The sequence below is a fragment of the Drosophila innubila genome (assembly GCF_004354385.1).
Source record: "Drosophila innubila isolate TH190305 chromosome 2R unlocalized genomic scaffold, UK_Dinn_1.0 1_C_2R, whole genome shotgun sequence".
Lineage (NCBI taxonomy): Eukaryota > Metazoa > Arthropoda > Insecta > Diptera > Drosophilidae > Drosophila > Drosophila innubila.
This window is the reverse complement of record NW_022995374.1, coordinates 24,680,922-24,703,180: the sequence shown is the minus strand read 5'-3', so window position 1 is coordinate 24,703,180 and position 22,259 is coordinate 24,680,922. Positions and strand designations below refer to the sequence as shown.

The window sequence follows — 22,259 nt, the reverse complement described above, 5'->3', positions numbered from 1 at the left end:
GCATTCAATATAAACCCATTAATATAGATAGTTTTTTTTAACATATTTGTCCATATGTATTATGAAAGTCATTAATCTTTGCGGTTTATTTAGTCAAAAGTCAAATTGAAAAAGATCATGTTTCAGTTTCATGGTGTCTCTTAGCGTAATCCTAAAAGTCTAAAGAGTAAGAATTTCATTTGGTTGCTTAAATTTGATCAGTGAGCTTTGATACGAGCCTTCAGTTCATGTGATTGTTGCGCTGGCGCCAATTGTCCGACCAGATTGAGCTTGGCGAGGTAAATGGATCATATTGGGTGGGCATGTTCTGTCCCCGATCTTGTTGTTGCTGTGCGTTGTGCGATGTGGCCAGTGCATCGATATGATTATTGTTATTGTTAGATATTGGTGCTGCGCCTGTGACAGCTCCTGTTCCAGGTCCCGTTCCCGTTCCTGCTCCTGGCAACTGACAATTCTTGTTATTGTAACTGGATTCAAGTCCTGGCGGTGGGCGAATGACACCCACACCAGGAGTTATGGTATGCGTTGGCGATGTACGCATCACAGCCTGATTCGGCCAGGCGGCATATCCAAGTGGCGTCCAGGTTGCAGCTGGTGTAGCATGATTCATTGGCCAATTGCTGCCCTCCATGTTGGACATGAGCAATAGCTTCTCCTGCTGCTGCAGCTTCCGTTGACGCTCCAGCAGAAGTTGCTGCTGCTGTTGCTGCTTCAACAACTGCTCCTGGCGTTCCCACTGCGCCTGCTGCAACTGATCCCGTTCATACAAGTTGCTGCAAAGGTCTGCAAGGGTGGAGGAAACAAAATTTAGTGGAGGATCAACAGCTTGTACAGAACTGCTTACCATTTAAGGCTGGCAAATCCAAGTTGTTCATGTCGATAGCGGATGGCTGTGAAATATCAAAGAGCGAATTCATTAGCGCATTGCTCGTGACCGTTGCCTCGGGAGTCATCAGTGGCTCCCAGAGCGATGTCACCGCCTGTGGCACCTGTGCCGGGCAACTCTTTCGACTGCCAATGGGACCCAGTTGACTGCTTGCCAGATCACTTCCTGCCGGATTCCAGTTAAGACCATTGTCCACATCGGGCAAAGGCTTCGTTTGGAGCACATCGCGAAAAGAGACGCGACTGCTGGTCTCCCACGGCGAGGTGATCATTGCATCCGTATCCGACGTGGATAGCGGCGAGATGTTGCCAGTTCCACCTGCATGGTTGCCGTTCCCATTCCCATTGACATTGCCATTAAAATTGAGCTGCTTGTTGCGCTGCTTTCGTTCCGTTGTCTTCTTGCCCGTTCCCGTTCCCGCTGCCGATACTGAAACCGATCCCAACCCGTTAGGCGAAGCTAACTTCTGTTCCTTGCGTCGCTCTCGACCCGGAGTCTTGCCCAGCTTCTTGGCACTGCCGTTCTGCTCCTTGAGCACACGTTCCTTGGGCGCTTCAACATTCGCTTTGGCTGCTTTCGGTGACATATTCTCCTGCGGTTTGGCACTCGGACTGACCTTGGCCTTCTCCTGGACATCCGCGGGCGGAGAGTCCACCTTTGGCTTGGGCGGGGCTCCAACTGGCGTTGTGGGCTTCGGTTTCTTTGGCACGCGCACAATTGTGGGAGGCGTTTGGACTACGGGAGTTGTCTTCTTGCTGGGCTTTGGCGAACTAGTTGGTGGCTTTGGTTGAACAGTTGCTGGAGCAGACAGATCCAAGCTCCATGCAGTCCACGACTTGGGCTTGGTCGACTTGGGTGTGATCACCTTATCCGCACCAGAAGTTATTGTTGCTGTTGTTGTTGCTGTTGTGCGTTTGCGCAGCTCCTTGAGCTGACCATTCCGGAGTTTCTGCTGTTGTTCCGCCTTGAGAGCAGCTGATGTCGCGGCTGCTGCATCATCCGGAGCCTGCATCTTGACAATGTTGCGCAAGTTGAATGTGGGCTGCAATGGACTCTTGTAGCGTGCCGCATCGTAGGCACTCTGCTGGGCCACAATCGCCCTTGCATCGAAGACGGCAGCCAGAAGCACCAGACAGAACGTGGCCAGGAGCACCATAAGCGCCGCATTGCGCAGCGCCGACTCCCAATGGGGGCGTGGCATGCTGGCGGCACAACGCTCCACACTCTCCGCCGGCAACTGGGCCAGGAGCTGATAGTTGATGTCATAGCTGAGATTCGTTAGGAGCGTCAGAGTCCGTTGCACACGCGATGCCGTAAAGTCCGTGCTGAAGCTAATCTCCACCTTGCGGGTCTCGTTCTCACGCAGCTCGAATCCCTGGCAATCGAGCACCTTGAACCCGTATCCCTCACATGGCCGCTTCCCAATGAGGAAGCCCTCAATCCTAATGGGCAGGACGCCAGCATTGCGAGCCGTAAAGCTGCGAGTGGCCACCACATTGTGACTTGAGGAAACATCCTGATCCTGATTCCGATCCCCAGTTGGTTTCAAGGTGCCATCGCAGCGTTCGAATGCATCTCGCTGGAGTTCAAAGAGCAACGGAGTGCTGGAGCCGGGTCGGCGATTGCCAAAGCGAAACTGGGACTGGACAGCGCGCGCCGTTAGCCAAACGGCCTCGTAGAGCGTGAGATTGCTGCGAACGTGGAGCAGGGTGCAGTACTTGTCCGCCTGCTGGGCACTGAACTGCACGGGAATGGTGAGCGTGGCGAGGGCGGGAAGAAGCACAGGTCCACCGAAGGGGGCATCGGGCAGGGAGAAGACATCCTGATCGGTCAGGTAGCAGCTGCTGCTGCTCACATCGATCACCTCGTGGGGCAGCGACAGTTGGGTGCGACGGGCAAACGCCGGATCCGACAGAAAGTAGTCGAGGAGCAGCGGTTGCGCTGTGGGATTGCTCATGGTGATCCACTGCCGTTGCACCTGACCAACCTCAATGGCGGGCGTCGGCGGCAGTGGCTGATACTGCACCAGCTTCGGCCACTCGATGGCAATGCTAAAGTCCAGATCCAACGGAGGCAACTCCTTGCTATGGAGCGTCAGGGACATGGAGTGCAGCTGTCGCTTGAACTGGCGATAAAGTTCGGTGCGTTGTCGGACCTCGACGCCATCGTACAGCAGATTATTGTTCGCCTGCCCAGATCCCGCGGATCCTCCAGCTCCATTGTTGGCAATCGGAAAGATCGAGTGCTCGTTGAACGACGGACGAATGTAGCACGTGGAGCGACAGACTGCCGATGGCTCAAAGTAGATGCGACCCACTTTGGTCAATGTCTGTGCTCCGATTGTTGTGCCCTTGGCATTAAAGTCCTTGAAGCGCAATCCAGGACTTGAAAACGTCACCGACTTCACATGCACCGGATGCAGGAAACTGGAGCGTATGCTCAACACCGCCGAGCAGATCTTGCCGGGAAAGCACGACTTAAACTGCAGCTGCTCGTGCTCAATGTCCAGCTGTCCCACCGCCGCCTTGAACTTCACCGACGTCCGGATGAGCTCGTAGGGTGTCCAGATCTTCAACGTGCCCGCACTTTCCTCCGCCACATACGTTTTGATGGACAATATGAAGACGGCACTTTCGCCCTCGCCAAGTTGGCTACAAAACTGAAAGCTTGTGCTGTTGTCCTGCGCATCCTTTGGCTCTGTGGCATTTACGCCGGCGGGAACGCAGCCCAGGAAGGTAGCATGAAAGTAGACATTCATTGGCGGCTTGAAGTACCAGTTGGTGATCTTGATGGGCATAGGATTGTCGTTGCGCAGTACGATGAAGCCATCGCGTGAATTCTCCGCAAATGGCACTGTGCCCAGATCCAGATCCAGCCCGTAATCGCTATCCCTGGGCACTTGGAGACTGAATGCTTGTGTGGACACGTGCAACCGTCCACTGCATGCGATTACGGGCAGCTCGAATATCGTCACATTGCTCTCGATGAGCAGCATAGACTTGAATGTGGCCTGCTCGTTGAGCAGATGCAGTTGCAGCAGCTCCACGGATTCGCCCGGCTGCAGCAGAAGCTCCTGATCCAGCGATGACATCTCCAGCAGTGCGGAATCAATGGGTTCCGTCAGACTGAGATTGTAGATCATCAGGGGAAAGGCAAAGTTATTTCGCACAACCAGAGTACGCCGTGTTTCCAGTGGCGTCTCCTCGCTGCCCAAGCTGGTGATGAACAGCGTCACATTGCGATCAAAGGACAAGCCACCTTTGAAGATGTCGGCACGTATCATGACCGTGAACTGCTGTTGTTGCTCCTCCCCAATCACGAGCAAATCATTCAGACTGGCGCTCTCCTCAAACAGCTTGGGATCGAGCACAATGCTGGCATTGTGTGGATCGTAGCTGAGGCCTGGAATATCACGCAGATAGTTGCCAATAAGTTGGCGCTGTGCTGCATCCACGGGCTGATTTTGCATATCCAGCTTGATGCGTACCGCATCCGCGTGCTGATCTGTGGAAAGGCGTCCAAAGTCCGCTAGAGGATTGCGGGCATAGGCGCCGTGTTTGGGCAGTATTTCGAATTCGACGGGTATGACTAGCACATTCTCGTTGAGATGCTCCAGCGGCGATGATTCGTCCGCCGATTGCTCAGCTATTTTGATACGTATATACGCGCTGTGGTTGCCAGCGGTGCGTCCGTGGAACGAGATCCGTATGACTGGCTTTAGCGAATGTGGCGGGATTTCCCATAGTTTTTGTGGTCCTTCCGAGACACCACTGGGCAGCTCCAATTGAAACTCGCCCCCGCTGCTGTAGACCTACAAAAAGAATGTATATAAACTGATGGTTATCATTGAACTTCGAGTGACGCACTCACCTCGAGTATCTGCAGCGGCCGCTCGTGGGGATTATACATGTGGATCTCTGGCGTGAGTGTTGCATTCATTGGCGCTTTAATGCCGACAAGTGGCTTCAAGCGATAGGGACACTCGCTACCCTCGCCACGCACCTCAAACTCGGCACGACCGAAGGACGTTTGGATGAGCAGACCCGTTGATATGGCACCAAGTTGACGGGGTAAAAATACCACGCTAAATGTTGTGTTGCCTTGTGGCGGCACCTCGCGCGTTCCAAAGAAACTGCTGTAGAACACTGGGCTTGGCCCAGCGACAGAATTTAGATGAACGGTGCGATTTGTGTGCTGATTAAATAGCGTCACAATCTGCGTTACCGTTTGCCCCACCGACCACTTGCCAAAGTCTATTGCCGGCGGCACAAAGTTTAAATGTCGCAACAGTTCAACCTGTTCGCGCGTGTGCGGCTCTGGCAACGTTTGCGACTCCTCCAGACTGATAAATCTCTCCTGTATTCCAGCCAGCACCTTTTCCCTGCTGCCCGCCATTTGCTGGTTGCCCCTGACGCAGTTCGTAACCATCAGCAGCAGCGCTAGGTGCTGTAGCAGCAGCAGCAGCAGCCTTTTTGTGTACATCCTTATTGTGATTTTGTTGTGCTGCGCAAGATGTTTGCTTCTTAATTACGGCTCTCAAGTCTCCTTTAGCCGCAATCCCTGTTCACATTAAGTACTAGTTTAATTATATTACTCAATATCGCTTATGTTATCGCTGATTTCGATTCTGAGAGCATTAACTTTGTCAGCTGTTTCATAGGGCTGTCAAGTCGTTCGAATAGTTCGTTTACAGACATAGTTGTTCGTTCGTTCACTATGGTGTGCAGTTCAATCGAACCTATTTCTGAACAAATCGACGAATCCGGTTCCGGATCGTAAAATGGCCCGCTTGCAATTTAAATGTGATTTTATTTTTTAATCTTTTAGTAATTAATGAATAATTTAATGACAATTTTCACTCAAAATTAGACATAAAATAAAGGTGATCATTTTAAATTAAACATTTCAACAAAAATTCTGCAAGCATTTTAAAAACTCTTTTCTTAAAATTGAAGAAATCCCAAAAAAAAAAAACATTTTACAATTGGATCAAAAAACTGAATGGAGCTTTTATCGGGAACCAAGGCTGCCACTTCGTCTTTTGAGCCCAAGGTGGCAACTAAACCAAACGGCATATAAAAAAGTCTCAAGCGAAAGAAAGTTGCGGTCTAGAAATTATTAACGAAAAAGTGAAACTGCTGTAATACATAATAGTTAAAGTGAGTTATTTAAAGTGTAAAAATATTGTGCTGTAATATACTTTGTTAGTTTTGCTTCCAATGACGGCATTTACAAATAAACATGAAAGGAATAAAAACACTCTCACACACACGCACTCATACATATAAAACCATGCGAATTTGTGGCAGCCACCAACGAACGACGCATTTGGTATCCAAAAAAAAAAATAGAAGGAAAAAAGTAGAAATTGCATCACTATTGATTTTACCCACTTTCACTGGCGCCCATCCTAAATTAGCATCAGCTGTGAGCAGTTGAAATCTAAGAAATTTTGTAATACACGTCAGAAATCCGCCGTGAACTTCGACAATTACGCGCTCTCATGTAAATTTGGAACTTGGCAACCGCAACCTGAACGATATCAGCGGGAGCGGGAGCTTTGAAACGCAAGCTCTGAATTTGCAAAGTCATTCGATTCCATTGTTAGGCGATAGCCTAAAATATGTGCAAATTAGAAGCAGAAACAGAAACGTCGCTTGATCAGTTGTTGTAAACAGGAAAGCCAATATGTGTGTGAGTGAGTGCGAGTGAGTGTGCGTTTAGTGTCTCTAAAACGTCAGCGTCGCAGTCGGCGCCGTTGTCAACGTCAATTTACCTGCATAATTCACAAGCCCAAAATCTGTTTTAGGTGAAAGTTGTGTTGTATTCACCTGCCCTTTCCCTTGCCTATTCAAGATGCTAAACCGGTTCATCTTCATCCCATTGTCTGTAACTGTAAAATGTTGAACAACATTTGTAGAGATACACTGTCCAACCTGAACTGAGTTCAATTAAACAAAATTTGTGAATTACAAGCGACATTCTACTCACACAGATTCCAACAACTTTAAATAAAAACCTAGCAAACACAATAACTTAAAGCGGACTTTAAAAGTAGTGGAATTAGTAGTAGTAATAGTAACTGGAATAGTAGTAGCAATAGTAGTGGCAACAAACAATTAAAACAACTGCTTGTGTTTTTTTTTAATTCCTGGACTAAAAATAATAAATAATACTTGGCGATAACAAAAAAAAAAAAAAAACAAACCAGAAATCCGAACAAGCCCACGAAGCATTGGTGTCGCTCGTCGTGTTGAGATTCGTAAATGGCATCGGTTTCTGGCTCGGTTTCGGATTCGGTTTCGGGTTCGGTTGTTGTCTTCATCGCTGGTTGGGCTTGCATATTGGGTTTCAGTTTACTTCAGGCTAGACAGTGTGCAGGTTGCCACCAGGTTGCCTACCGTTCTCACATATACATATATCTATATATATTTATACAAATATTTACATATAGAAAAAGGCGAGGAAACAAACAAATAAATAAAACACAAACGCACGTTCAGTCAGTCAATAACAACAACCAAGGCAGGTGCTTAAAGAAACTGGGTGCACTTCCATACACAAACACACACTCACACACATACACCACACCTTAAGTTGCGCCTCTCTAATCAATTCTAAGTAAATAGAATCAAAGTTTTAAAGTACAGCTAATACAAGTACTTGACACAGTCAAAGCAAAGTCAACAGAAACGATATTTAAATACTCACGCCTATACACAATACACAATTACAGAATTTACATATTTTAAATGCAAAAACTATAAAAAAAAAACAAAAAATATGTGAATTTATTTAGTGAAAACAATTACTTGACCAACTGTTGTTGTGTATTGTCTAATTACAGCCACACTAATACAGCATGTCTGCGAAAGCGATCACCGAAGCCACCGGCAAGGATATACTGAATCGTCATCTGAATCTGCACGGCGCCGGCGCAGCCACCTGTCGTTTTGCCACAGTCAATGACGAGACGGATTGGTCCAAGCTGAGCATCGATCATCCCTGGCTACTGACCACGGTAAGTGCTAGACGCCAAACTAAAACTTAAATAAATTACCAATAACAGCAGGCAGTAGATAAGACTTGTCAAACAGTGCCACCCAGCAAACAAATCTAAAATTAATATTTGAGCAATTCCCCCATTAAACTTGACCTTGAACTGATGGCCCAAGAAGCCGGCTAAGGCCACGTTGTGAGCTGCTGCTGCTGCGTCGCTTTGCGTCGTGACTAAGCGTCGCACTCACCCGACTCGACTTGCGGCATCAATGCTCCGCATGATTCCCCAATCAGCGATAAGCATGGTGCGAGTATTTCCACTATATATGTGTATATAAAAGAGAACTAAATTGAAAGGCAATCGGGTTGATTGAAGACTAGCAATTGATATGTGATTTCAAACATAAATACGAGTATACTCAACTGACATAATACCAGACAAAATAGGAGACACACCGATTAGATTACAACTATATATATATTCTTAGATCTGTCGTTCTGTCAAGTCTACTATCAATTCTTTGCTCCTTTTTTTTGTTTCCATTGTAAAATATGGCCTCATTCAAATTTCTAGATAAACGTCATTCAAGTGTATTCCATTACTATACATTATATCAGCTTTTTAGATCATATACTATATACGAGTACCTATCGTTTTTTTAGGGTCAAACTGTCATGCCATTTGTTTGTTTCCATGCTGTAAAATATTTGCTAATATTTTCATTTAAGTGTTTGTCTAAAAATTTTTCGATTAGATTACTTCTATATCATCTAGTTGTGGCGTTTTTAGGGCTATTTCCGTATTATATATAATATCAAATTATTTCCCCAGACACAGTGTTTCCAGGTTCCAAAACCAATCATATTATTGGCGCGGAGAAATTCGTTTTGATAGCGCGCATTTTTTTTTATCTACTAAACAAACATTCTATGTATGAGTGTGTGCTTAGTGTATGAGTGAGTGTGTTGTGTGTGCGCTTATTTGATTGACGGGCGGCGGGTGGCGTGATTATTTGATGATTTGATTATTTACTGAGGATTATCCGCAAACACAATTAGTATAATGTAATTCTGTATACAGCATACATTGTTTGTCTCAAATCTTTGAGATCTGTAGAGATACTCTTAAAGATCTTTGAGACCTGTTAATATGCAATTACACTTTGAAGCGAATCGCCTGAGATTACACACAAACGTTGCCCTCAGATGATTTTCCTCTTCTTTTTTTTTTTTGGTTGCTGCTCAATTTACACTCGTACGATCTTCTAATAAGCACATCTCACTCTGTGTGTGTGTGAGAGTGTGTATAACTTGCGTATTGTCATTGTCAATGACGCTGACTCTCGACTGACCTCTTAGCGATTGTCATTCAGTCGGATCTCATCTTAAATCTCGCATCCCGCTAATAACATTTGAACTTGGCAAGGGGAAGTGGAATCTCTAATAGGTTCATTGTATCATTTACACTGAATAAGTAAGGAAATTTTTTGTAAAGCGTGCACGACTTTAAGATACCCTGTCCCCAGACCTTAGGTATCTCAGCACTTGTTTACACACCTTCCCTTAATACTATGGTAAAAGAATTAATTTTATAATTCTAGGACTAGAAAATGCATAGGAATTATGGCAAGAAAAATAGAAACCTTACATATATGCCACTTTCAGAACCACTTTTATATATATCTTCTATAAAGTCCAGAGGTACCAAAATGATTGACAATATATAGAAGGAAATTTTTATGTAAATAATTACATGTGTGTACTTACAAATTTTTAAGACTACTGCCGTAATCTATAACACGTATATTTATCTTTTTGTTCTTATTTCCCGGACAACAAATTTTTAATTAAGTTACCTAAACAAAGTTTTTAGGATAATAAAGTATTGATATATTAGGTTATAATTATTATGAAATTTTAACAGCTTTTTTAAGTACACGACAAAAATAATAGGAGATTATAATAAAGTATTGATATATAAGTATAATATTAGAAAATTTTAATAACTTTTTTTAAAACACGACAAAAATAATAAGAGATGGATAGTAAATTATTGATATATTAGTATATAATTATTAGGACATTTTAAGTACATCATTACAAAAATAATAAGAGACGATACTCGTACTAGAAAATAATTATTTTGCACACGTCTTAAATCTAGGAAGTAACCAGTATTTGAAATTAGTGCATCTCTAAGATCTGTTGGTTTAAACGGAGTATATAATCTCGGCTGTTGATACAGATCATGAATCGTACATACATATACTTTATTGGGTCTCCCTCTGTCTGTTACCTACATCTACACAAACAAGTTATACCCTCCGTTAAGGGTATACTAATTAGTATAATTTAAATCTAAATTGTTATTGTTGTTGTTTTTGTTGTTATAGCCGCTAGTGGTTAAGCCGGATCAACTGATCAAGCGTCGTGGAAAACTGGGCCTAATTGGCGTCAAGAAGACTTTTGACCAGGTGAAACAATGGATTGGAGAGCGTTTAAACAAGGATCAAAAGATTGGCAATGCAGTGGGCAAGTTGCGCAACTTCATTATCGAGCCTTTCATACCCCACACAGAGGTAAGTCCTGGATTTGTTATACCTAGTATAGGCTCGAAATATAGCATCAATCTCCAATTATTCACAGGCAGAGGAGATGTACGTGTGCATCTATTCGCACCGTTCGGCGGATACGATTCTATTCTATCACCAGGGTGGCGTTGATATTGGCGATGTGGACGCCAAGGCTGTCAAGCTGGAGGTTCCAGTGGACAGCGCCTTGTCGCTGGCTGATGTCAAAACGACGCTACTGAAGGCGGTTACAGATGCGTCCACAAAGGAGCGCATTGCCAAATTCATATATGCGCTATATAAGACATTTGCGGATTTATATTTCACGTATCTGGAGATCAATCCTCTGGTGGTGACGGCCGATAGTCTTTATATACTGGATTTGGCAGCTAAGCTGGACTCGACCGCCGATTTCATATGCCGTCCAAAGTGGGGCGAAATTGATTATCCACCGCCATTTGGCCGTGATGCGTATCCAGAGGAGGCGTACATTGCGGATCTGGATGCGAAAAGCGGTGCCTCGCTAAAGCTGACCATTTTGAATAGAAACGGACGCATTTGGACAATGGTTGCCGGCGGTGGCGCTAGTGTCATTTACTCGGATACAATTTGCGATCTGGGCGGCGCATCTGAGCTGGCCAACTATGGCGAATACAGCGGTGCCCCTTCCGAACAGCAGACGTATGAATACGCTAAAACAATACTTAACCTGATGACCTCGTCACCGAAGCATCCCGATGGCAAAGTGCTGATTACCGGAGGTGGAATTGCCAATTTTACCAATGTCGCCGCGACCTTCCAAGGTGAGCCGGAGCCCTTGTCTTATCAGCAAGTCATTTGAATTAAATCACCTTCAACTTTGTCAGGCATCATTACCGCCCTTCGTGAGTTCCAGCCCAAGTTGGTCGAACATAATGTCTCGATCTTTGTGCGCCGTGCTGGCCCCAATTATCAGGAGGGATTACGTCGCATGCGTGACTTTGGCGGCACTCTCGGCATACCATTGCATGTCTTTGGCCCCGAGACTCACATGACCGCTATTTGTGGCATGGCGCTGGGCAAGCGACCCATTCCTCAGGTGGCCAGCGTTGAATTTTCCACGGCCAATTTTCTGTTGCCCGGCGGACAGCAGGCGCAGGCTGATCTAAAAGCAGCGTCCAGTGACGGACTCAGTCCAGGTAGGTGAAAAATCTAAAACCAAAGTCATGTGGTAGCATTCTCCCTTTTCCCGATCCTCCTTCACGCACCCAAACAACATAAACCACCTATTATATTATGTGTTTTTGTAGTTTTTACTTTGTCCTAATTTATTCTTGTTCTGGATCTGCATTTATATTTCTGTTTTCTCTGTATTTCTTTTGTATGTATTTGCATTGATCGCCCTCGTCCAACCAACAACAAATCAACAACCCACAAAACCATAAACAATTTATTCTGAACCGTTTGTTCCTTCGTTCGTTCGTTCGTTTGGCCAAATCGCACCTCGTCCTCGATATGTGAACTGAAATCCCCAACAAAAAAAAAAAAAATCAAAAATCAAAACCCAAACTCAAAATTAAAATCAAAACCAATAAAAATTCATATCGTGTTTCGCATATTCCCGCACCACCGTAATTGTATTGAATGTTGTCAATGTATGTGTATATATATATATATGTATGTGAAATTCTATACTCTCTCGACTATTTGCTCGCTCTCGCTCTCATCATCACATGATAATACCGATAACAATAACTGTAATGGCATCGACATCAACATCGACTTGCCACTCATTTGGGAAAAACGATATGAAAAAATCAAATCAAATATAAATAGCGTTGCGCTCGACAACAACACAATCGATTAAACTACCACCTATCTCGGCAGATGAGAGCGATGGAGTCGCCGCCACCAATAATCATCAGCAGGGCAACAGCAATGGATCGAACTTGAATAGAAAGTTCTTTTCCAATACAACCAAAGCTATCGTCTGGGGCATGCAACAGCGTGCAGTGCAATCTATGCTTGATTTCGATTTCATTTGCAGGCAAGTCTCATCAATAACTATTTATATTTAAAACTATATTTTAACCATGATCAGTTGACTTGGCCACTTTAAATAATCTTCCGACAGAACAAATTTAGAAAAAGGTCTTTTAAGGATACACTGGAAGAGCACTGTGTTTAATTTTCGTCCGATCGTTTTAACTTTATAGTAGTCCGATATTTACCAAATTTAGTCAGGATAAGAGTTTTCAAAAAACAAATGAGTTTTTCATACTAAAGATTGATATTCGACCGATCTTTCCTATGGCTGCTGATTCGATCTGATTGGTTCCGACATATGTACTGACTGTGACAAGAGACGAAACTGTGCTAAGTTGGATCAATAACACATCACTCAACAAGTTCCGGGCCTGACATATAATTGGTGCCACTAATAAAAAAATCAATGTTTTTTTTCGAAAGTTCCATCCTTTATAAGATCTGTGTCCAAATAAGAGCTTAATTGGATTATTAGTTTGTAAGTAACGGTCACTTAAAGAAATTTTTCGAAAATGGCGTCGCGCATTGATAGAGAAGCGATGGAATCAGGGTATAATCTTAGAAAAATATAACATTAATGAATAAAATGGAATTTTGTATAAAAGTTGCTGTTTTATAAGTTAGACCCGAGACTTATTGAGTGATGTGTTATAACTTCAAATCTAAGAGACAAGTTTGAATAGGGACAGGCCAGGACATGGCTATATTGACTCAGATCGCCGTCCTTATTTCTGACCAACTAAAAAAACCAAAAATTATAAATTTAAGTAAGTAGGAAGTTGTATTTATTATATAATTTTTTTTTTTTACACATTTTTAAATATTTTGAGCACGCTACGTGCTACTTAAAGCATTTTCAAAAGCAATTTCAAGAATTTACAGAACAGGTCAGTTACAGATTTTTTACATGGCAGGGTTCGAACCCAGTTATATTTCAAACTGTAGTTCTAGTAATGTGATAGGTCGGCTACTCTAACAGCTGAGCCACGGGACCACTCGTTTATTATATTGGAGAAAAATACCAGTGAAGGCTTCTTGCTCGGCATAGTTTGTACGACAAAATAGAAGATGGAGAGGCTTGTCTGATCAGGCGGGACGTAACGAAAATTCGAATGTGTATAGCTAGAACACAGGATTTTTGAAGAGCTATAATACCTTGGCATTTATCTGAGATTATTTTTATTCATTTATTTTTGGTATAGGCGTGATGAACCATCGGTGGTTGCCATGGTGTATCCATTTACGGGCGATCACAAGCAGAAGTACTACTGGGGTCACAAGGAGATATTGATCCCCGTCTATAAGAAGATGTCCGATGCCATACATAAGCACAAGGAGGTGGATGTTATGGTTAACTTTGCTTCATTGCGTTCCGCCTACGACTCGACCCTGGAGGTCCTCGAATTCCCTCAGATTCGTACGGTTGCCATCATTGCCGAGGGCATTCCAGAGAACATGACCCGCAAGCTGATTATTGAAGCCAACAAGAAGGGAGTGGCTATCATTGGACCTGCGACTGTGGGAGGCGTTAAGCCGGGATGCTTTAAGATTGGCAACACCGGTGGCATGCTGGATAACATTCTTCACTCGAAGCTGTATCGTCCAGGCAGCGTGGCTTACGTCTCCCGATCGGGTGGCATGAGCAACGAGCTGAACAACATCATCTCGAAGGCAACGGATGGCGTTATCGAGGGCATTGCCATTGGCGGTGACAGATATCCAGGCTCGACTTTCATGGATCACATTCTCCGCTACCAGGCCGATCCCGAAACGAAGCTCATTGTACTTCTGGGTGAGGTGGGTGGCACGGAGGAGTACGATGTGTGCGCTGCTCTCAAGGATAGTCGAATCACAAAGCCCCTGGTCGCCTGGTGCATTGGTACCTGCGCCAGCATGTTCACTTCGGAGGTGCAATTCGGTCACGCCGGTTCCTGTGCCAACTCGGATCGCGAAACGGCCACGTCGAAGAACAAAGCTCTGCGAGATGCTGGCGCATACGTGCCTGAATCGTTTGATACTCTGGGCGAGCTCATTCATCATGTGTACAGCGAGCTGGTGAAGACGGGACGCATTGTGCCCCGCGAAGAGGTGCCGCCACCAACAGTTCCCATGGATTACTCATGGGCCCGTGAGCTGGGACTCATCCGCAAGCCAGCCTCTTTCATGACCTCAATTTGTGATGAGCGTGGTCAGGAGCTTATGTATGCAGGCATGCCGATCAGTGAGGTACTCAACAAAGATGTGGGCATCGGTGGCGTCATCTCGCTGCTTTGGTTCCAACGCTGTCTACCCTCCTATGTGTGCAAGTTCTTCGAAATGTGCCTGATGGTCACCGCTGACCATGGACCCGCTGTCTCTGGCGCCCACAATACCATTGTGTGTGCCCGTGCTGGCAAGGATCTGGTTTCCTCAGTCGTTAGTGGACTGCTGACCATTGTAAGTAACTAATTAATCATTATTTAAACAGTTTTCTAAAGTATTGTGATGTATTCATAGGGTGATCGTTTCGGTGGTGCCCTTGATGGATCCGCCAGACAATTCTCTGAGGCCTACGACACCAACTTGCATCCCATGGAGTTTGTTAACAAAATGCGCAAGGAGGGCAAACTCATTTTGGGCATTGGACATCGCGTCAAGTCGATCAACAATCCCGATGTGCGAGTCAAGATCATCAAGGAGTTTGTAATGGAGAACTTCCCACAGTGTCCGCTGCTCAAGTACGCGTTGGAAGTGGAGAAGATCACCACGAACAAGAAACCAAATTTGATTTTGAATGTAGATGGCGTGATTGCCACCGCATTTGTCGACATGCTGCGCAACAGTGGCTCCTTCACCAGGTGATTATCTTGTAGTGCAATAACTAATCTGTTTGATTGCTAATTATGTCTTTTAATTACAGTGAGGAGGCACAGGAGTACATCAATGTGGGCGCCATTAATTCCCTGTTTGTGCTGGGTCGTAGCATAGGTTTTATTGGACATTATATGGATCAGAAGCGACTCAAGCAGGGCCTGTACCGTCATCCATGGGACGACATCTCGTATGTCATCCCGGAGCAATACAACTAAGAGCCGAGCTTGTCCATTGATATTATAAATTGTTGGATGTTGTTGTAGTTAAGCACAGATGTTAACCAACTGCTTGTGGCGAGCATGGAAATGTCCATGGCATGTTCCACAAACAATCACACAAAAAACACACTCCATTAGCTGTGTAGTTGAGTTTATATTCTTCTTCTTAAAAAAACAAAAACAAACAGCTCAGCTTTTCTTTGTTTGTCCCCTTCTCTCTCTCTATCTATCTATCTATATATACCCTCCCATTCTTAAATCTCTTAGTTAAATACATTAAATATGATAACAGTTTCATAACTAAGCCTGCATTTACATTCATATTAATTATCAACATAAAGTTATTAAGTTACGAACGTTTCATTGTTGACGCTCCTATAGGCTATAGCCGGGTTTTTGGAAACTAACAAAAAAATTATGAGTATATAGTGAAATCTTCTTGAGCTCCAAACAGCAACGACACTTGTCATTATTTTTCATACTTTTTAAAAATTCTTATTTTAGTTTGAATGCAAATTTAATTTAGTCAACGAACAATAAATTGTTGCAAAATGCTAAATTTTGTTTATTATTTTGGCAATTGATTCCGTTTTCTTTTTTAGAAACATGCTCGCTGGTATAAAAGTGGTAATTGCACTTATTAGAAATGCACCAGTTCCTGCACTCAAATGCACATTTACTTATAAATAATATACACTATATATTTACAAATCACAGGGCCTATGTGAACATTTTTAAAAAAGTGTTTCGGTCAAATCGAATCTGTGATTCCTTTCACAAAGGTTCAATTTCGCTCTCCACACTCGGGACCGTTTTATCCGACGTCTTGTGAAGTGTTTTTGCTTTATAAAATTGAAAGTTTGTTTACTTTGGCACATAAATTAAAACGCACAAAATTTCACAAATTAAAAAAAATGGATTTTTCTTTGACTAGAGACAATTGTCTCGGTTTTATTGTGGAAAACAAACCAATTTAAATACCCGCGTCACATCTTTGCGTTGGTCTCCTAATGACCAAGCTATCTAAGCTTAAAAATCTCATATTAATATTAGGTGTAAGCATATAAAGCAGCCTCGTGCGAGTATGTAATGAATGCAGCTTAAACCAAAGGTTAATGACTACAACCTATGCCCGGCGAATGAATGCCTTTCACTTCCATCATTTTATCTGATTCGACGCATTTTGCGGTCCAATTTTCGTTGTTTCTTTTCATCCAGTTCGGGCTCCTCATTGGAATTTTTCTGCGACAGCCAGGGCTGTATAATAGTGCCCCAGAGCATCCACACCGCGCGAATCGGAGCCAGCAATAGTACTAGCCAGAAGTAATTCGAAATTAAGGCCATCAACAGTGTGCCAGATGTAAGAATGATAAGATCCTTGACATTTCTACGGTAGTGAATGGGAAAACGGTTAAAAACATGAGGCTATGTAGGAATCTCTCAGATGCTTACTCCGCAATGCCTCCTTCCATATTTAAGTCATTTCCAGAGTCAAGAAGAGCCCCGCTCTCCGAGTATTTAGCACGGGACATGAATACCATAAATTGGTAAGCGGCTCCTAAGATAAGAAGCGATACGGCCAGCATGAACTAAAACGATTTGGGCTTATCATCACTAATTGTTATGCGTTAATCTACTCGTGATTAACTCACCACTGTGAGTTTTGTGATCTCAAACAGCAAAAAACTTAAAAGGACGGCAGGTGCAGCGCATCCAATCGACATGTTCCTATAAAATGCTAATGTTGTCTTGTTCTCCTCCACGATTTGTTTAGCGCCCTTCGTGGCCTGTTTACCTTTTTGTTGTGGCTGTAATTGGAATAAATTTTTATTCATAATATCAAGCCAATCGCATGTATGTACTCACAGCCATTTTTATTAATTATTACTATTATTTATTTATCAAAAACACGTCCAGGAAAAAGACGTGGCAACTTAGAGTTGTATCAAAGCGTTCGGACGTTGCCACCTGGCACAGAAAAAATGTTGCCAGACCTTGGATTTCGTAAAAGATCCTTGAAAATGTTCAAAAAGATATTTTTGGAAAAATTTGATCTTTTGGAGGAAGTGTCTGTTGTATCCAAAATAGAGGGCGATATTTCATGAATTAAGCCGAAAAAATTAGTTTGGGGACTTAGCTAGTTTATTTAAAAAAAACTTTGTAATTTTCTTACAAAATGATGTTTTTTATTGTTGTTTTGTGGAACTTTTCACTCTTATGGTCCGTTTATCAGCACTACTTTTGCGATCTGATTCCGATTCTGAACTATGCGGTTTATTGCATGTTTACCAGCACTATTTATAACGGAACGCTGTAAGAAATTGTATTTGAGCAAAATGTCGTGCGCAGGTTTCAAACTTTCGATGTTAAAATTCTATAAAATCAGTGAGGCTGATCCTAACTTTTTTCGGACTTTTTACGAAGTTGTCGTGCGTCGATTTCGCAGCAGATCGGAAAGAAGAAGAAAGTGAGAGTGCAGTTTCCAAGAAAGTGTGCGTATTAATACTTTATCGCGGGATTGAGGCTGCCGATCGAGGACATATGCAACTTTGTTGTGTATGATACTGTCCGCATGCACTCCGAAACAACATTTCTGGAGACGGAATAGACTGGAGTTAAGCAAATAGTCGTCCTACTATCGGACGCCGATTTAAAATAGTAGAGATATACGAAGCAAAAGTGGGAAAAAGAAAATATAATTGTGGACGAGTGGTTGAAGGCCGGTGGGTGTTTGTAGGAATTGAGAGGGAAAGTGGGGCCTTTTTATTGAGCGAGTGGTATGACGAAAGCTGATGGGAACACCATTAAGTCCGACTACTGGAACGCGTATGATTGTTTGGAGGACTAAGGCTTTAACCACCAAACAGTTAACCACTGGAAGAACTTTGTCGATCCAGTAAGTCAAGCTTACACTCAGAACATTGAACGACTGTTGCGGGACCAAATCCCACGGGCGCAAAAAGGTGCACTATGTTGGATACCTGGTGAAGTTCCAGTTCCAAAAGATAATTGTGGCGACTGTACAATGCTTCAAATGTTGCTGTTATTAATGAGGATGTTTAGTTCGACTAGAAGCAAAATTATCGCCGCAGGCAAAATTAAAAAAAAACGAGCGTTTAAAAAAAAATTTACCTACGGCTAACTTATTTCATTCGAAATAAGTTCAAATGAACGGTAGATAACAAAAATTCGATAAAAATAAAAATAAAAACAAGAAAGTAATCAGCTTGCACTTTTCAACAGTGTGGCAACGCCGAAACGCATTTCTGTGCCACTTGCACCTTGGACTTTATTTTAGTTGGACTTTATTTCAGTCGACACAAACAAACATGGATAAGTGGGTTCAGTTAAATAACCAAGCAGCCGGAAGAGATAAAATTGCGAGACTTATCCAATATGCGTCCCGTGCCATGTGGGATTCACTGGAGAGCTCTAATGCCCACCCTGCATTGGTAGACAATTTCAAGACCATTGAGTACATATTGAGTACATTCCGAAAACGTAGGTTTATTTGTTATTCAAGTTTGATATTGTACTTATGTTTTTTGTTGTATATTTGAACAGTACTTCGTTTTGGAAAGGGCTTGGATGTCTTCTACGCTAGTCTGCGTGCCATACATTATCCAGATTTGACAATTCGTGTTACATTAACTATGAGCAAGATTTCCCAAGCCTTATTCCTGCTGGCTGATCATCTACTTTGGCTTGCTCGCACCGGGCTGACCACTGTGAACGCTAAGAAATGGTCAAAAGTGGCCAACAAGTATTGGCTGTTTTCAATTATAATGAATCTGTGTCGGGATTTTTACGAAGTAGTGCGTGTCTTGGATCTGCACAAAGCTGGATGCAAAGGTGGCATAACACGCTGCAAGATTCCAACCAGCATTAATTCACCAGCGGACGTTAAACGTTTGGCTCTGCAATCCTACGTTATGGTATTGGCCCACAAAGATATCTTTGTTGATACTGTGAAAAATATGTGCGATGTCTTTATACCTCTCACGGCTTTGGGTTACACAAGTATGACACCGAGAACTATAGGCATGCTCGGAGCGATATCGTCAGCAGCTGGACTATGGGCACTACTCGATTCAACAGCCAAGCTGTCACCTTCATAAAACAAATAATTTTATGCATATCTACATACTATGTATTGTGTTGTACTGTTTGTTTATTATTACGTAATTTGTAAATTGACGATTTTATAAAAATGCTTAATGTAATGTATATAAACATTTTTGTCTAATTCGACATAATCCTTATCTACCTCAATTGTGTGTTGCGAAAAGTTGGCTGCATGAAAATACTACTTTGCGTTACGTTACTCAATTACATACGAGCACAAAGTAAATTCTTCTGGTTTATTCTAGCTGAAAGTTTTATCCATCTTGGCTAAAATCGGGGGTGTACGCAAACACCGGCCGAAACCGAGAACGGCGGCACAGCTGATTTTTAAATGTAGTGTTGCCAACTTGTTTCAATAGTTGTGGCGCAAATTGTATCAAAATATGCAAATTCAATATTTTAAAAGCTAGAATTTTAAAAATTTTGAAGAGATTATGTTTGCAGATTACACAACTTCTTCCCTTGAGGCACAACAAACTCCCATCGTTCATAAAAAATTTACCTCTATTTATCTCATTCCGAATTTAAAAATGTTCATTAAATTGTTAATTTTCTGTCAAATTATTGTTAAACAACTTCATAAATTAAAATTGCGCGCCGTTTGCATTTTTTAATAATTTTTTTTTTTTTTTAAGCGTGGTACCACTTAAATCCCGGAAAAAGGTCTGTTCCCTATTTTCAGATCAATTTGCAGTTTGCTTGTGTTTTTGTATTATGCGCTATTCAACACTGTCGAGCTATCGACTGTTTTTATTAGAGAAACAGCTGTTTTGGCTGAAACACCGTAATTGTTAATAAACTACTGTCCGCATTCACGAAGCGTTATCTATTGAGTCCATACCGATGCGTCATTGCTGGCCGTGAGTGCGTGTGGGCTGACAACGCATTTAAGTAGTGCGTGTCCCCGGTAGTCGATAGAATGCACTACTCATACTCCTCGCTGGCTGCTCCAGGTGGCGTGGATCAGCACAATCGGTGCCTGGGCAACCGGGCCTGGTGTGTCAAGGTGCGTATGCATATGGAGTTGTTGCCATGTGATCAATGTATAATATTTACTGATACAAATTTTGCAGGATATTTGTGGGATTGTGTGCGTGATTATGACATGGCTTCTCATACTCTTTGCGGAATTTGTGGTCTGTGGCCTGATACTGTTGCCCAGTTATAGTAGTTACGCCGCTTTCAGTACCATTAATATGATTATATTCCAAGCGCTTGCATTCCTCGCATTTGTCTCACATTTGCGCACCATGCTCTCCGATCCGGTAAGCCACATCAATCCATTCCAATCCATTGATTAACTGCATATTTCGATTCCCTTCCAGGGTGCTGTGCCGCGTGGTAACGCCACCAAGGAGATGATTGAGCAAATGGGCTATCGCGAGGGTCAGATGTTTTACAAGTGCCCAAAGTGCTGCAGCATCAAGCCAGATCGAGCACACCACTGCTCCGTCTGCCAGCGATGCATACGAAAAATGGACCATCACTGTCCATGGGTGAACAATTGCGTTGGCGAGAACAATCAAAAGTACTTTGTACTCTTTACAGTACGTATCTCAATATTCGAAAATTCACAATCATCTAATAATTATCCATTACTCTTTAAAGTTTTATATTGCGTCGATATCAGTGCACACGCTCTTCCTGGTGATGTCACAGTTTGCGGAGTGCGTGAAAAATGATTGGCGAATATGCTCACCTTACTCCCCACCAGCTACCATATTCCTGTTGCTCTTTCTCACATTCGAGGGCCTGATGTTTGGCATATTCACCATCATAATGCTGTCTACGCAACTGAATGCGATACTAAACGATCAAACGGTGCGTCTGGCGAACAACTACAGAAATGTATGCAATTATTTATAATTATCTTAATCGATCTCTCATCATGCAGGGCATTGAGCAACTGAAAAAGGAAGAGGCGCGCTGGGCTAAAAAGTCGCGTCTTAAGAGCATTCAATCGGTATTTGGACGATTCTCATTGGCCTGGTTCTCGCCCTTTACGGAGCCATCATGTCGCAATAAATTCAGCTCGCATTTTTATTCAGTCTGAGGCATCGCTCGGGATTCCCCAAGGATGTTAGCTTAAACGAACAATAACCTCTACGCTCCTCGACCCTGTTAAATAATTGTCACCTGTTGACTATTGCTGTGCAATAATCATAGTTGTAGTCCGTGTGTATCTGTATCTGTGTGTGTACAAGTATTTACTTAAACTTAACATCAATGGACATGTGTTGCTTTTGCCTCATCAGGTGCAACATGATTATACTTACTAATACTTAATTGTTTAACTACTCGTACCATAAAACAAGAGAGATTTTACCTTGTGAGAGCGTCGTGCAAGTATTTATTTTATAGAGAAAAATAATAAACATTGAAAACATGCGCAAACTTTTCAGTTGAAAACAACGGGATGCAACAGCTCTTTTACCAGAAATAATAATAGAATAAAAGACCGGAGAGGAGAAGAGAGCATCTGCTCTCAGAAGAAAAACGAATTTCTCCGACAGCGACAACGACAACGAAAACGAAAACGAGATTCGGGCATGGACTTGGCAGATGCCTTCGTTTAGTCTGAGA

The 22,259-nt window shown here is 43.0% G+C and overlaps 5 protein-coding genes across 7 annotated transcripts; 3 read left to right on the top strand and 2 right to left on the bottom strand.

Annotated features, from left to right (window-relative positions):
* Positions 1–39: 39 nt before the first annotated feature.
* LOC117784588 (transmembrane protein 131 homolog) lies at positions 40–5,542 on the bottom strand. The gene is made up of 3 exons (XM_034622353.1): positions 4,757–5,542; positions 845–4,697; positions 40–783 (listed from the first exon to the last, which is right to left on the bottom strand). The coding sequence occupies exons 1-3, from the start codon at positions 5,366–5,368 to the stop codon at positions 221–223; spliced, it is 5,028 nt and encodes a 1,675-aa protein (XP_034478244.1). The 5' UTR covers positions 5,369–5,542; the 3' UTR covers positions 40–220.
* Positions 5,543–5,945: 403 nt separating this feature from the next.
* LOC117785705 (ATP-citrate synthase) lies at positions 5,946–15,956 on the top strand. Of its 3 annotated transcripts, none has more exons than XM_034623894.1 (9): positions 5,946–6,045; positions 7,734–7,907; positions 10,279–10,464; positions 10,532–11,258; positions 11,322–11,633; positions 12,271–12,481; positions 13,683–14,916; positions 14,977–15,317; positions 15,380–15,956. In XM_034623894.1, the coding sequence occupies exons 2-9, from the start codon at positions 7,749–7,751 to the stop codon at positions 15,546–15,548; spliced, it is 3,339 nt and encodes a 1,112-aa protein (XP_034479785.1). In that variant the 5' UTR covers positions 5,946–6,045; positions 7,734–7,748; the 3' UTR covers positions 15,549–15,956. The 3 variants fall into 3 exon arrangements, with proteins under 3 accessions (XP_034479785.1, XP_034479787.1, XP_034479786.1); XM_034623896.1 differs by having other exon boundaries at positions 5,947–6,045; positions 12,322–12,481; XM_034623895.1 differs by lacking the exon at positions 5,946–6,045 and adding an exon at positions 7,219–7,411.
* A 514-nt stretch (positions 15,957–16,470) lies between these two features.
* Positions 16,471–17,538, bottom strand: LOC117785706 (transmembrane protein 208). Its single transcript, XM_034623898.1, has 4 exons — positions 17,418–17,538; positions 17,204–17,359; positions 17,004–17,140; positions 16,471–16,938 (listed from the first exon to the last, which is right to left on the bottom strand). The coding sequence occupies exons 1-4, from the start codon at positions 17,421–17,423 to the stop codon at positions 16,716–16,718; spliced, it is 522 nt and encodes a 173-aa protein (XP_034479789.1). The 5' UTR covers positions 17,424–17,538; the 3' UTR covers positions 16,471–16,715.
* Positions 17,539–18,800: 1,262 nt separating this feature from the next.
* On the top strand, positions 18,801–19,784 carry LOC117783513 (peroxisomal membrane protein 11B). Its single transcript, XM_034620933.1, has 2 exons — positions 18,801–19,052; positions 19,116–19,784. Exons 1-2 carry the CDS (start codon positions 18,881–18,883, stop codon positions 19,667–19,669), a joined length of 726 nt encoding a protein of 241 aa, XP_034476824.1. The 5' UTR covers positions 18,801–18,880; the 3' UTR covers positions 19,670–19,784.
* An 811-nt stretch (positions 19,785–20,595) lies between these two features.
* On the top strand, positions 20,596–22,070 carry LOC117784871 (palmitoyltransferase ZDHHC3). Its single transcript, XM_034622722.1, has 5 exons — positions 20,596–20,682; positions 20,750–20,941; positions 21,002–21,223; positions 21,285–21,497; positions 21,571–22,070. Exons 1-5 carry the CDS (start codon positions 20,596–20,598, stop codon positions 21,727–21,729), a joined length of 873 nt encoding a protein of 290 aa, XP_034478613.1. The 3' UTR covers positions 21,730–22,070.
* The last annotated feature ends 189 nt before the right edge of the window (positions 22,071–22,259 follow it).